General features: G+C 43.7%; 1 protein-coding gene across 1 annotated transcript in view; it reads right to left on the reverse strand.

Moving 5' to 3' along the window:
- Positions 1-931: 931 nt before the first annotated feature.
- The window catches only part of LOC122745612 (zinc finger protein 16-like), a 56,221-nt gene continuing 43,896 nt past the window's right edge, over positions 932-13,256 (reverse strand). The window contains exons 4-5 of the mRNA XM_043990995.1: positions 9,038-9,218; positions 932-3,263 (exon numbers count right to left, since the gene is read on the reverse strand). Of these exons, the coding sequence (XP_043846930.1) occupies positions 1,324-3,263; positions 9,038-9,218 (2,121 nt within the window). The 3' untranslated portion in view covers positions 932-1,323. The remainder of the gene's footprint in view (positions 3,264-9,037; positions 9,219-13,256) is intronic.

Consider the following 13,256-nt stretch of genomic DNA (forward strand, 5'->3'; position numbering starts at 1 on the left):
CATTTTTAGGGCCAAAGTTGTAATGACCATAAGCAAGGATTGATTCTCCCTAGGGTGGCCACAGAGGGTGGAAGCTTGGGCATGCTTCCTTGCTTCTCCACCAATGAAACCACTGCCTGGCCTCTATGCCTTCCTTTCAACTCCTGGGTGAAAGAAAAGGGGAATGAAGGCTAGACAGCCCCCAGTTCCTGGTTTGACTCCACCTGAGGTCTTTGGTGCCACCTAAATGTTTTTGCCTCAGGTGAAAAATTCCTCATAAGAGATAAACTTTGCTCTCTACTGAGTCATAGGATGAACTAGAGTTCTAGCTTGGCAGCTACTCCTGGAAGTTATCAAGTGGGGGTGGGAGGGAGAAAGAACTTCTTTCTTGCCTGAACCCAGGTCTACCTTCCTCCTCCCTTGTACCCAAGATCTCAAGGATATAGGTAATTTTCACTATGTCCTGTGCCCTTACCTGGCCTGGTAATCACAAAGGCAGAGAAGGGAAGTTCTAGGGCACCTGACCCAGGTTCCCCAACTACAGGCTGGCATTCCAGGGCCTTTGCTGTCTTAAAATGATTTCTCATTTGGAGATAATGTAACCATGGGAGAATGGGAGAATTTGAATATGCTGCCTATGGATAAGCTAAAGAGGTCCCAGTTCCAGGCCTTAGGGAGATGGGATTTAAGAGATTTCCTGCTGGTTGTGAACAGCATTGAAAAGTGAATTTTTTGTTTAATGTACATTAGATGATAATTAAGTAGTATGTGTCATAAGAGAAACTTGATGATGTACAAAAATGCTAAAGAATGAACAAAACAAGAGGAAAACTGTAAAAACTTGGTTTAGTTGAGTAAAAGTAATACTAATTACATCCATGTATAAATGCTTATGTCTAGTTGCCATGCAGAATAATAATAACAATAATAATAACGTATATCATTAAATATGTCAGATTAAATTCTGGTAGGTTTTATTTCATTATAATAGTAAGCTCTTTATATATTCCATTTCATCATTTGTTGCCCACATAGCATGGTTGTCTGCTCACAACATAAAAACATTAGAGGTAATACTGGGCACCAGAGAAGGGCTTGGTTGGTGGTAGAATAGAAATAAAGGTATAGATAGGAGACACATCAAAGAAAGAACCAACAGGACTTAATGACTAATTAGCTATAGAGGAATAAAGGAGGGGGATAAGTTAATAATAATTCCAGGGTTTTGAGCCTGGGTGAAGGGGAGCATGGTGGTGCCATTGAGAAAAAGATAGGAGAGTCGGAAAAGAGAACCTCTCTGGATTCCCATGTTAAGTATTTTACATGCCCATCACACTCAAAAGATCACACCCTGGTGTGAATGATCTGGTGTTTAAGGAGTTTTGAGCGTTGACTGAAGGCTTTCCCACAGTCGCTGCATTCATAGGGTTTCACTCCAGTGTGAATTCTCTGGTGTTGGATCAGGACTGAGCGCTGACTGAAGGATTTTCCACATTCGTTACATTTATAGGGTCTCTCTCCAGTGTGGATAATCTGATGCTGAATGAGGTGTGAGCTTTGGCTGAAGGCTTTGCCACATTCGGTACATGTATAAGGTTTCTCTCCAGTGTGGATCTTCTGATGGTGGATGAGATTTGAGCTTCGATTGAAGGCTTTGCCACATTCATTACATTCATGGGGCTTTAACCCATTATGAATCCTCTGATGCTGAATTAGGGTTGAACTCTGGCTGAAGGTTTTACCACATTCATTACATTCATAGGGTTTCTCACCTGTATGAACTCGCTGATGAAGAATGAGGTTGGAGCTCCGACCAAAGGTTTTTCCACATTCATTGCATTCGTAGGGTTTATCTCCGGTGTGGATTCCCTGATGCTGAATTAGAGCTGAACTATGGCTGAAGGCTTTGCCACACACATTACATTCATAGGGTTTTTCTCCTGTGTGGATTATCTGATGTTTCCTAAGGACTGAGCTGTAACTAAAGGCTTTGCCACACTCATTGCATTTATGTGGTTTTTCTCCAGTATGAATCCTCCGATGCTGGATGAGGCTTGAACTCTGACTGAAAGCTTTTCCACAATCATTACATTTATAGGGTTTCTCTCCAGTATGGACTCTATGATGTTTTATGAGGTTGGAGATTCGACTGAAAGGTTTCCCACATTCATTACACTGATAGGGTTTCTCTCCAGTGTGAACTCTCTGGTGTTTCCTCAGGTGTGCACTCTGGCTGAAGGCTTTGCCACATTCATGGCACTCAAAAGGCTTCTCTCCTGTGTGAATTCGATGATGTTTAATTAGGTTTGAGCTTCGCCTAAAGGCTTTCCCACATTCATGACATCCATAGGGCTTCTCTCCAGAGTGAATTCTCTCATGTTGAATAAGGTTTGAACTCCGCCTAAAGGCTTTCCCGCATTCATTGCATATATAGGGTTTCTCACTGTTGTGAATTCTTTGATGTTTCTTAAGGCTTGAGTTCTGGTTGAAAGCTTTCCCACATTCATTACATATGTAGGGCTTCTCTCCAGTGTGATTTATCTGATGTCGGGTGAGGTTGGAGCGTACGCTGAAGGTTTTCCCACATTCGTTACATTCGTAGGGTTTCTCACTAGCGTGAGATCGTTGGTGCTTTTTGAGGATTGCATTCTGGCTGAAGGCTTTCCCACACTCATTACATATATACGGCTTCTCTCCAGTATGGACGCTTTGATGGCGAATGAGGTCTGAGCTTCCCCTGAAGGACTTCCCACACTCATTGCACTCATAGGGTTTCTCCTCAGCCTGTACTCCCAAATGGTCATTAAGGGTTGGGCTCTGACTGAAGATTTTCCCATATTCATTAAACTGACATGGTGATTCTGATACATGGATAGTTGGGTAGTTAATTAAATCTGAATTCTGTTTAAAGCTTTGGTCACAGTTATCAAGCTGATGAGACCACTCTCCTGATGAAATTCTTTGATACATAACAGGGTCTGAACTCAGACTAAAGCTTCTGCCAAACTCATAACATTCTTGGCCAGTCTCCCCCGGAGAACTCTTGCGGACCATTGTCACTGGTTTGAAATTCCTCTCCTGAGAAAGAGATTTTATTAGCCCATCTCCTTCTGTAATTCCCCAGTGTTGCTCCAACCCTTCCTCAGGTTCACACCCTTCTCCAAATTCAGGTCCTTGGGGAACATCCCCTATGAGTCTTTCTAATATCACCACCTGTGAGTCCTCCTCTTCAAAAATTTCTTCTTTAACTGTCAACAACTTGAACTCAGTGCTGGTCTCACAATCTGAAACAACGAATGAAAATGGAAAATGTTTATCATGCAAGAAAAGAAACTGGTGGGGAAGGAAAAGGATAATCCCATGGGAAATCAATGTTTTAAAAGGTCTAAATGCCAACCTCATGGCTAGGGGAGAATAAGGGGAATGGAGGAGAAAGGACTGAAAGGGTGGTGGTCACAGAAGGTAGAGGGATCCCAGAGAATACACGTGAAAGGATGGGAATGGTGAGGGGAATGGAGGTTGATCTGAAGAACACAAGAAGTGTAGAGGCAGAGATGAAAAGAAAAGCCAGGACAGATGTGTGGAGGTGGGAATGGGGGAAATGAGTTCTTGGGGAGTATGAGAAGGATGATGGGAGTAGGGAGTGACTGAGATGTGAGTGGGAAGGGCTTCAGAGAATATGACAAGAGGTCAAAGGAAAAGTGACAAAATGGAAATGTTACCTAGAAGATGAAACTCCCTTCAATACTCTGAATACACTTAAAAAATGTTTATCCAGTGCCCCAAACTTCCTTGTTCCCCATCCTGGCCCACTCTGGCTCAGCTTCACCATGTATCCTTTGGCTCCTATGCCCAAAAGGGCTACTGGAGGAAGTCCCTGGAATGAGCAGACCTAAATTACTTCAGGTTCATGGGCTGAATTTATAATCTTACTTATTTTAGCCATGGTAAGGCAATTCTGATTTACTATTTCAGAAGAAAATTTGGCGGGGGTGAGGGAAGGGGAGGAGCAGGGTGGTAGTATAGAGGAGTGAATAAAAGACCTGAGTAAGGGAAGGGGTTGTACGCAGAGAAGGCAGAGGGACCCTGATGAGGGGAGTCCATGAAGGATGGTTTAGTTAGACTCCAGTGACCCATGGAGGTGGGTTACATCTAAACTCTCATTATTAAATCTCCCTACTCCTACCTCTCCTTACCAATAACTCCTTTCTGAGACACTCAACATTTATACTTTCTCACATCTTCCATGGCTCTATTAGCTACCAGCAGCTAGCCCTTCCATGTGTGTGAATGGAGGCTCAGGGAAAAGGACCTGTCTTTGAAGTCAGAAGGCCTATGTTCTAGAATCATATCCACCAACTTACTAACTTCCAATATGACCTTGGGCAAGTCACTTAAACTCTGACTATCAATTTCTCCTTCTGCAAAATGGAGATATCTCAGTTCTACCTATTTTATGAGGTTGGTGTGAGAATGATAAGGTAGGTAAAGTACTTTAAACCACAAAACTATATGCACTTAAGGAATTGTTAGCGCTTCTATACTTCAAGGATTTGTGATTTCACAAATGGGAATACTCCTACCACCAATACAGACAGTATGCCTTGGGGACAATTTGATGAGTTGCTGTGGCTGACTTTTGATAGGTGATCCTCTCTAAAGTTAGATGGGCTGGTCCTCAGACAAGAGATGCAAAGTCAACCAACAGGCCTGTACTCAAATCCTTTATTATTAATAATGATAATAATAACAGCTGATATTTATATAGTACTTAAGCTTTCAAAACATGGCTCCTACATTATTTTGTAATAATAATGGCTAGCATTTATATAGTGCTTTAAGGTTTGCAAAGTGGTTTACAAATATTAATTCATTTGATTTTTACAATAATCCTGGTAGATAGGTGTTATTATTATCCTTATTTTACAGATGAGGAAACTGAGGCTGAGAGTGACTTGTTAGGGTCATATGGCTACTAAGGATCTGAGGTTAGATTTGAACTCAGGTCTTCCTGACTCTAGGACCAGCATTCCATCACCTGTGCCACCTAGCTGCCTCATAACAACACTGTGAACGAGGTGCTATTATTATCCCCATATAGATAGGAAATGTCTGAGGCAAGATTTCAACCCAAGTCTACTTGACTCTGACTCTAGGCCATAATATCATGGTGCCCTTGCCCAAAACCAAAGTTATTATTCCACCTCCTTTCTCATCTGTCCCCTCTTCTAAAATTTCTCTACATCTGTCAAAGGCATCATCCTTCCAGTCTCCCAAGTTTGCAATTTTGGCATTATCCTAGATTTCTCCCTTGCCCTCATCCCACATATCCAATCAATTGCCAAATCTTTTCTTTTCTCCCTCCACCACATCTTATGTTCCAACCCCATCTCTTTTTTCATACACCTAACACCTTTATTCAGGCCCTCATCACTTCTTACCTTCCTAATTGGGTCTTCCTGCTTCAATTTTTTTCCTATTCCTGTCCATCCCACAGGCTACTGCCAAATTAATTTTCACTAAGTGTAGACTTGACCATGCCACTCTCCTACTCAATCAACACCACTGGCTTACTGTTGTCTCTAGGGTAAAATATAAACTTCTCTGTTGAGCTTTAAATTTTTTATTCATATTTTTGTTTTTATAGTGCTGAATTTCCCCCCTCCCATATCACTTGTTCCTCCCAGAGAGCCATCCCTTATAACAAAGAATCTATTTAGAAAGAAAAAAGAACCCCAGTGATGCCACACTTAGTATGGACACCCAATTGGACTAACTCATTGTAGAACTCTAGAACTCCTGAGCTCTAGAGATCCTTCAGCCTTGGTAGCTGGGATTGCAGGCATGTATAACCATGTCTGGCTTTTCAAAGATTACTAAAAATGCTCAGGAATCACATATGCAAATCAAGGAATCCAATGTAATTTGTCTTGGCTTTTTGACCTGAACCTATTAAAGGTACCTAGGTGTTTTCTTACCATCTCCTCACTTTTCTTTGGTTTCAATTCCTTGTTAACAAGTTTTATTTTAGGCATCAGTAGTGTAGTAGAGAACTTATTTCGGAGACAAGAAGGCCTAAATTCTAGTCCTACCTTGATACATATTGAATGTAAGACCCTGGGCAAGTCACTGAGCTTTTCAGTCTTTCAGGCAACTTTATAAGACTCCAAGTTGCAGAGAAGGGGTCAACCTGCATTGGCAGAGGGAGTTTCCTCATCTGGGAGTTCTCTGTACTAATAAAACCACAGGTCCAATCCTTATCTCTTAATCTTGTTCGAAGATTATTCTTCTTTTGTTTTTTTTTTTTTTTATTAGTGAGGCAATTGGGGTTAAGTGACTTGCCCAGGGTCACACAGCTAGTAAGTGTTAAGTGTCTGAGGCTGGATTTGAACTCAGGTACTCCTGAATCCAGGGCCGGTGCTTTACCACTGCGCCATCTAGCTGCCCCTAAGATTATTCTTCTTAATAGAGAAAATGTGAATAGTAAGAATTGAGTATTTTCCTTTTCTGTCTTTTCTTCTTTCTGCATCATCTACCCCAAGTAATATGTCCCTTCCCTTGATCTTCATCTGTCCCCCAATATGAATAAAGGAGCCCTGCTTGTTGGTCTTAGCATTCTTTGCCAACTTCAGTTTATTCTAAGCATCAATGCTCCTGACAGTTTTTACAGGATTATGCTACTCTTGGGGTTTATTCTCAGATATTGTTTCCAACTTCTGTATATTTTAAAATCTATATTAGTTTAAAAAAATATAAGTTGGTCAACAATTTCCCTGTGTATCCATATTGGTCTCATTTCAAAGCTCCTTTTCCCTTCCCAATCAGAACAGTTTGCTTTTGTTTTTCTTCCCTCTGACCCCCAAAGTGGGGAGGAATCAGGCAGCTAGATGGTGCAGTAGATAGAGCACTGGCCCTGGAGTCAGGAGGACCAAAGTTCAAATCAGCCATTTGATACTTACTAGCTGTGTGACCCTGGGCAAGTCACTTAACCCTCATTGCCTTGAAAAACAAAACAAAGTGGGGCTGAGGTGGGAAAAATAATAGGAGGTAGAGAAAATAGATTTTTGTTGGTTAAAAAAAATTAAACACAATTTAAAAACTTCTGCAAATATTTTAAGATGGTACCATGTTTCTCCTAAGTCTTCTCTTTTCTAGTTCTTAGTCCCTTCAAAAGATACTTATATGGCACGTTTTCCATTTATTTCACTTGTAGTCTTCCATTATCTTAAGGGCAGTCCTGGGGAAAAAGCATTGGACTTGTTCTACCCAGGCAGAAAAACAAGTAATGGGGTGTAAAGTGCAGAGAGGCAATTTTCATTCTGCTGAAGGAACAACTGAGTCATTGAAAAGTGTAATGGGGTATCTCAGGAGGTAAGAGGTTCTCTATCACCAGAGTAAAACTCTCTAGCAGAGGCTAGATGACCATTTGACAGGGATGTTGTAGTAGAGATTCCTGCTCGGGAATGGGTCCCTGAGATCCCTTGTAACTTTAAGGTTCTCAGATTAAAGAAACTCTTGCTTTTATAATGTGACTTTCTTGGTTCTCCCCTATTTCTTCAACTCATTAGGTGACCCTTCTTCCTCTTTCTCCTAGTGGGGGCTATCTACATTTCTGACCTGTTCCTTTGTTCTTTTCCCTTTATTTTGCACCCTTTAAAAAAACCTCACCCTCTCTTAGCTTCAACTGCACAAAAAATTTGCATATGTTTCTCTTGCCTTGACCTGCCCCTCTCTGCACAACTAGCTCAGCTGTGAAAATGACTCACTTCTACTTGGGTACCAACACCTGTTGCTGAAGAGGCCAAGCTGAATTCATCTTTTTAGAAGTACTCTCCCAATAAACTGTCTGCCAGGAGATTTGAGAAACACACACAGATGTGATCAAACCAAGATGGTACAAATGAGTTTTGTGTTTGTTAAAGGAGGTAACAGAAAAATTGAATATTTTGGGCTGGGGAGATGGAATCAGGCAATACTCCTTGGAGAAGACTTTTAGAGAATCCTGAAGCACCCAAAGAACCACTGAGTCTCCCCAGCTGACTTGCAGCTGTGGTGTCTCCCCATCAGAATGGGAGCTCCTTGAGAACAGGGACTGTCTAGCTTTTCTGTTTGTATCCTTGATGCTTAGCACAGTGCTTTGTACATTGTAAACACTTACTACATGCTTTTCCATTCAATCATTCATTCATTCATTCATTCATTCATTCATTCTTTCATTCATGTAAAGACAGGATTGTGAGTTGGTGAGTGGGCAGAGGGAGCCTATGGCAACAAGAGTGCCAGGGAGGGGCAAGCACAGGGGTCATTTGTGAAGTGGCCACTATGTGCCACGCTCTGTCTGAGAAGCTAAAATTCTGAGAAAAACCAATGGGTACCTGGAAGTAAACACAACATGAGTTTTGAGTGATCAGGGAAAGCACCAACAACTGCGGGGCTCAGGAAAGGCAGCTCATAAAAGGTGACATCTGAGTGGAGTCTGGCCAGAGCAGAGCAAGGAATTCTAAGGAGCAGTGGGGAGGAGGGAGAGCCTTGTTGGCAGGGGGCAGAGGCCCTGAGAGGGGAGATGCAAGGATGTGGAGGGAAAAGCCAGGACGTGGGTTTGGCTGGAATGCAGAGTGGGGGCCTGGTGCTAGGAGACAGGGCCAGGGGAGAGATTCACGGCCAATCAATCCAGAAAGACAGGTTGGAGTCAGATCGTAAAGGCTTTAGATGTCAAAACAGAGGAGTCTGCCTTTTATCCTAGAGGCATGGGGAACCACTGAAGCCGCCTAAGCAGCAGAGCTGACTGAGCTTGTGGGCGGGTTCAGAAGCAGAATTATGGGGAGTGAGTTGGAGAGAAGTGGGTGAAGGGCCCTGAAGGTCAGCCCTGGAGAGCTGGGACCTCATTCAGCAGGCAAATAGCCCGACATAACCCAGTGATATTTTTCACATAACGATTCCTTGAAAACACTCACAAGGCCAGGGGAAGAGAAATGGCTAGAAAATGGAAGCCTAGTTCGGTCACAGTGGCTCAGGGGAAGGGGCAGAGGGGAGGGGGGGAGGCAAAGGAATTGAGTACCTGGTTGGAGATCATGGAAAGGAAGCAGGGACTCAGGGGCCAGAGATCCGGGCTGGGTCCCCAGTGAGGATTCGCTGCTGCAGGGCACAGCAGGTGGTGACTCTAGGCCTGTGCCCAGGGACGTCATCTCCATCTTCGTTTCTTCAGCAAGGGCTCTCTGTTGCTGTGCACAGTCTGGGACCTGCAGACAGCAGGAAAATGGCAGGTGAGGCTGGATCTCCCAACCTTAGAGCAGAAACCACAGGAGCCATCATCCAGGACATAGTAAAGGGGAAATAGGATTTGGCCCTTCCTACATTCCCAAAGGGCTGCAGAAACAAGGCCTAGAGGGGGCAAGGTATAGCATTTGGACTAGAGGTTTAGCCATGGCTTTGGCCCCAGCCCTATCCTATCCAGGTCTATGTCCCAGGTCCTGCACCATTAGGAAAAAAGGGAAGGACAGACGAATGATAAAATAGGTCCAGGGAGGAGAGTTGCTGGTTTTTAGAAAGGTATAGCAGGATGTGGAGAAATGAACCGCATTCGAGGTGCTGGGTTAAAGCATGTCCGAAATCATCCTTTCGTGCTTCTTCAATGTTTTCTCTTCCACAGGCTCCTTCCCTTCTGTCTACCAACATGCTGACATTTCTCCAATCCAAAACAAGCCTTCCCTTGATCCTACTATTCCTTTGGACTACTGCCCCTCCTCCTTTTAATTGACAGACTGCCTAAAAATCTAGGCTCCCTGCCTTACCACCCACTGCCTTCTCAACCTCTTACAATCTGGCTTCCACCTCCACCCTTCCACTGAAATTGTTTTCTGAAAACTTACCTATGTCTCTGTTGCCCCCCCCCCCCGCCCCCAATCCAAAGGTCTCCACTCGATTCTGATTCAGCTCTTGGAAGAATCTAGCACCGGTAAACCTCCCCCACCCCAGTGCCCACCCCATAACACCTCCTACTTTCTGGGAGTTGTCTTCTTACTTGGCTTCAAAGACACTACACCCTACCCCCTGCCCCCATATCCCCCCTCGCTCTGCAGGACCGATCTCCCACATTCTCCTCCTTCTCTACCTGCTTATTGCCCATTTTCCTCCATTGCGTATATTTCCCACCCTTCTAGCATAGCTATTCCCTGAGGCTCTGCCCTTGGTCCTCTTCTCTCCTCTTGTTTCTTGTTTTTTGTTTTTTGGGTTTTTTTTGGTTTGTGGGGCAATGAGTGTTAAGTGACTTGCCCAGGGTCACACAGCTAGTAAGTGTCAAGTGTCTGAGGTCAGATTTAAACTCAGGTCCTCCTGAATCCAGAGCCAGTGCTTTATCCACTGCACCACCTAGCTGCGCCTCTTGTTTCTTGTTAATCACGGCAACTCCCATTGCTTCAGTTATTATGTTATCTATTCTACTGAATTATCTATTCAGCTGGCAAAGTTCCAGAACTGTCATTTGGATCAAGAAGAATGAGGATCAAAGTAGGCTCCTCTTTGTACCTCTTGTACTTACATGTCACACAACCCATCTGAGCCTCAGTTTCCTCATCTATATAAAAGTGATAGTAATATTATGCATACTTACCTCATCAGAACAAATGAGAACATTTCTGCTAAGTGTTTTGCACCCCTCCACTCCTTCAAATGCTCTGTAAATGTCAGCATGGCCTAAATGGATAGAGCACAGGACTTGCAGGCAAGAAGCCCTGGTTCCAAGTCCCACCTGGCTGTGTGACCCTGGGCAGGTCACTCAACCTCTTGGGGCCTCAGGTTCTTAACTGTAAAATGAGGAGGGTGGGTTAAATGGCCTCTAAGGTCCCTTCCGATTATATCTGTGATCCCCTGAATTCGGCCTCAGACACTTACTAGCTGTGTGGCCTTGGGTAAGTCACGTAACCTTTTTTGACTCAGTTTCCTCAAATATAAAATGGGGATAACAATAGCACCTACTTTCCAGGGTTGTTTAGGGGATCAAATGAGATATTTGCAAAGTGCTTCACAAACCTTTAAATATTGTATAAATGTTATATGAACGGATCTTTTTGAACCCATTATTTCTCTTAATAGCGCTGCAATCCTCCAAGTCACCTGGGCTAGAAACTCCAGAGTTATCTTTGACTAATATTCCTCTCCCATCCACCTCCTCCAGTCACCTATCGAGTCTACCATCCCAATATAACCACCTTAATTCAGCATGTCGTTAGTTCTTTCCCAGATAACTGCAATAGCTAGCTACTGAACCGGTCTTTCTGCCTCTGCTGTCTCCCTTCCAATCCACCCTGCCAGATTAATCTTCCTAAAGCACAGCTCTGATTACATCACTCCCTTGTTCAAAAACAGTGAACAAAAGTGTGGAGGCACAACTGCACCGTGTGTGTGTGTGTGTGTGTGTGTGTGTAATAAAAATGACCAAGTTCAGTCCAGGAGACTAATACAAGATGGGAAAGTCTTTGTACACAAGGATGTGTTTAGACTTTGTTACAGGAATTGAGGTGTTGCTGAAGTTTTCAGATTTTAAGAAACATATGCTCAGAATTGTTTATTAAAAAGATAAATTTGATCAGCCAAGGGATGAATTGGGGTGGGGAGGGGTTGGGCTCAGGTTAGGACCCCACTGGAAGCCATTACACTAGTCCATAGGGTGACGAGGGCCCAAACTAAAAGAGGTGCCCTGGAAATGGAAAGGAGGAAACCAAGATGTCTCCGTGAGTTCCCTCTTCTCTCCTGCTCTTTGCCTCCTGTCACTTAGATGGCTTCAGCCACTACCTCCAACTTCACCTCTATCTCACACGATGAGGTGGTAGCCCTTCTTGCCATGGCAAACCCCTCCACCTGCATGAGCAATCCCATTTTATCCCAGTTCCTCCAGCAGACTGCCCCACTCATCATCCCCACCCTCTCAACTGATCTTCAATCTCTCTCTGTTTGGCTGCTTCCCTGTAGCCTTCAGACATGCCTATGTCTCCCTTATCCTCGAAAAATCCTCACTTGGTCCATTCAACCCTCCTAACTATCATCCTACAGCCTCTTCTCCCTTGAGAATCTTCGAAGGGAGGGGAAGAAAGGGAATAAGCACTTATGTAGCACCTACTATGTGCCAGGGACTGTGCTACATGCTTTTTACAAATATTACTTAGTTGATCATCAAAACAACCCTGGAAGGCAGGTGCTATTATTATCCCCATTTTACAGTTGGGGAAACTGAGGTGGACAGAAGTTATGTGAGTTGCCCAGGATCACAGGGCTGGTAAGTCACTGAAGCAGGATTTGAACTTAGGACTTCCTGATTCCAGGCCCAGCTCTTTTTTCCACTGTGCCACCAGCTGCCTCCACTTCCTTTCCTCTCACTCTCTTTTTAACTCTATAGTCTAGATTCACACTTTGTCATTCAACTGAAACTGCTCTCCAAAATGTCTAATAATTTCAATGGCCAAATCTAATGGTCTTTTTTTAAGTGCTCATCATCCTTGACCTCTCTGCAGCCTATGACACTGTTGTCACCCTTTTCTCCTTGATATCATCATCTTTCTATGTTTCTATGACACCAGCCTATCCCAGCTCTCCTCCTACCTGTCTGACTATTCCATCTCAAGTCTTCTTTGTTGGATCTTTACCTGGGTCATGTCCAGTTAAGGTGAGTTTTCCCCAGGGGAAACTGTCCTGGGTCCTCTTTCCTTCTCCCTGTATATTCTTTCACTTGGTTAACTTATCAGCTCCCATGACCTCAATGATCATCTCTATGCTGATAATTCTAAGATCTAGTCATCAGCCCTAACCTTTCTCCTACCTTCCAGTCTCACCTCTCCAACTGCTTGTTGGATATCATTTAATTGGATATTCTTAAATTCAACACATTCAAAACTGAACTTATTATCTTTACCTCCAAACACCCTTCCCTTCTGAACTTCACTATTACTGTTGCAGGCACCACCATCATCCTAAGTGCCATGCTCAATGACTCACTCTCTCCCACCCCTCCATCTGTTGCCAAGTCTTATTGAGTTTACCTTTGTGACATCTCTCGCACATATCCCCTTCTCTCTCTGACACTGCCACCACCCTGGTACAGGCCCTCATCACCTCCCACTGGGACTATTGCAATAACTGCTGGCTGGTCTCGTAGTCACAAGTCTCTCTTCATTCCAGTCTATCCACTTAGCTTCTGCAAAGCACAGATCTAAGCATATCACCTTCCCTGGGGCTCTCTATCACCTCCAAGATCAAACAGAAAATCCTCTGTTTGGCTTTTAAAA

Source organism: Dromiciops gliroides, chromosome 1, assembly GCF_019393635.1.
Source record: "Dromiciops gliroides isolate mDroGli1 chromosome 1, mDroGli1.pri, whole genome shotgun sequence".
Classification (NCBI taxonomy): domain Eukaryota; kingdom Metazoa; phylum Chordata; class Mammalia; order Microbiotheria; family Microbiotheriidae; genus Dromiciops; species Dromiciops gliroides.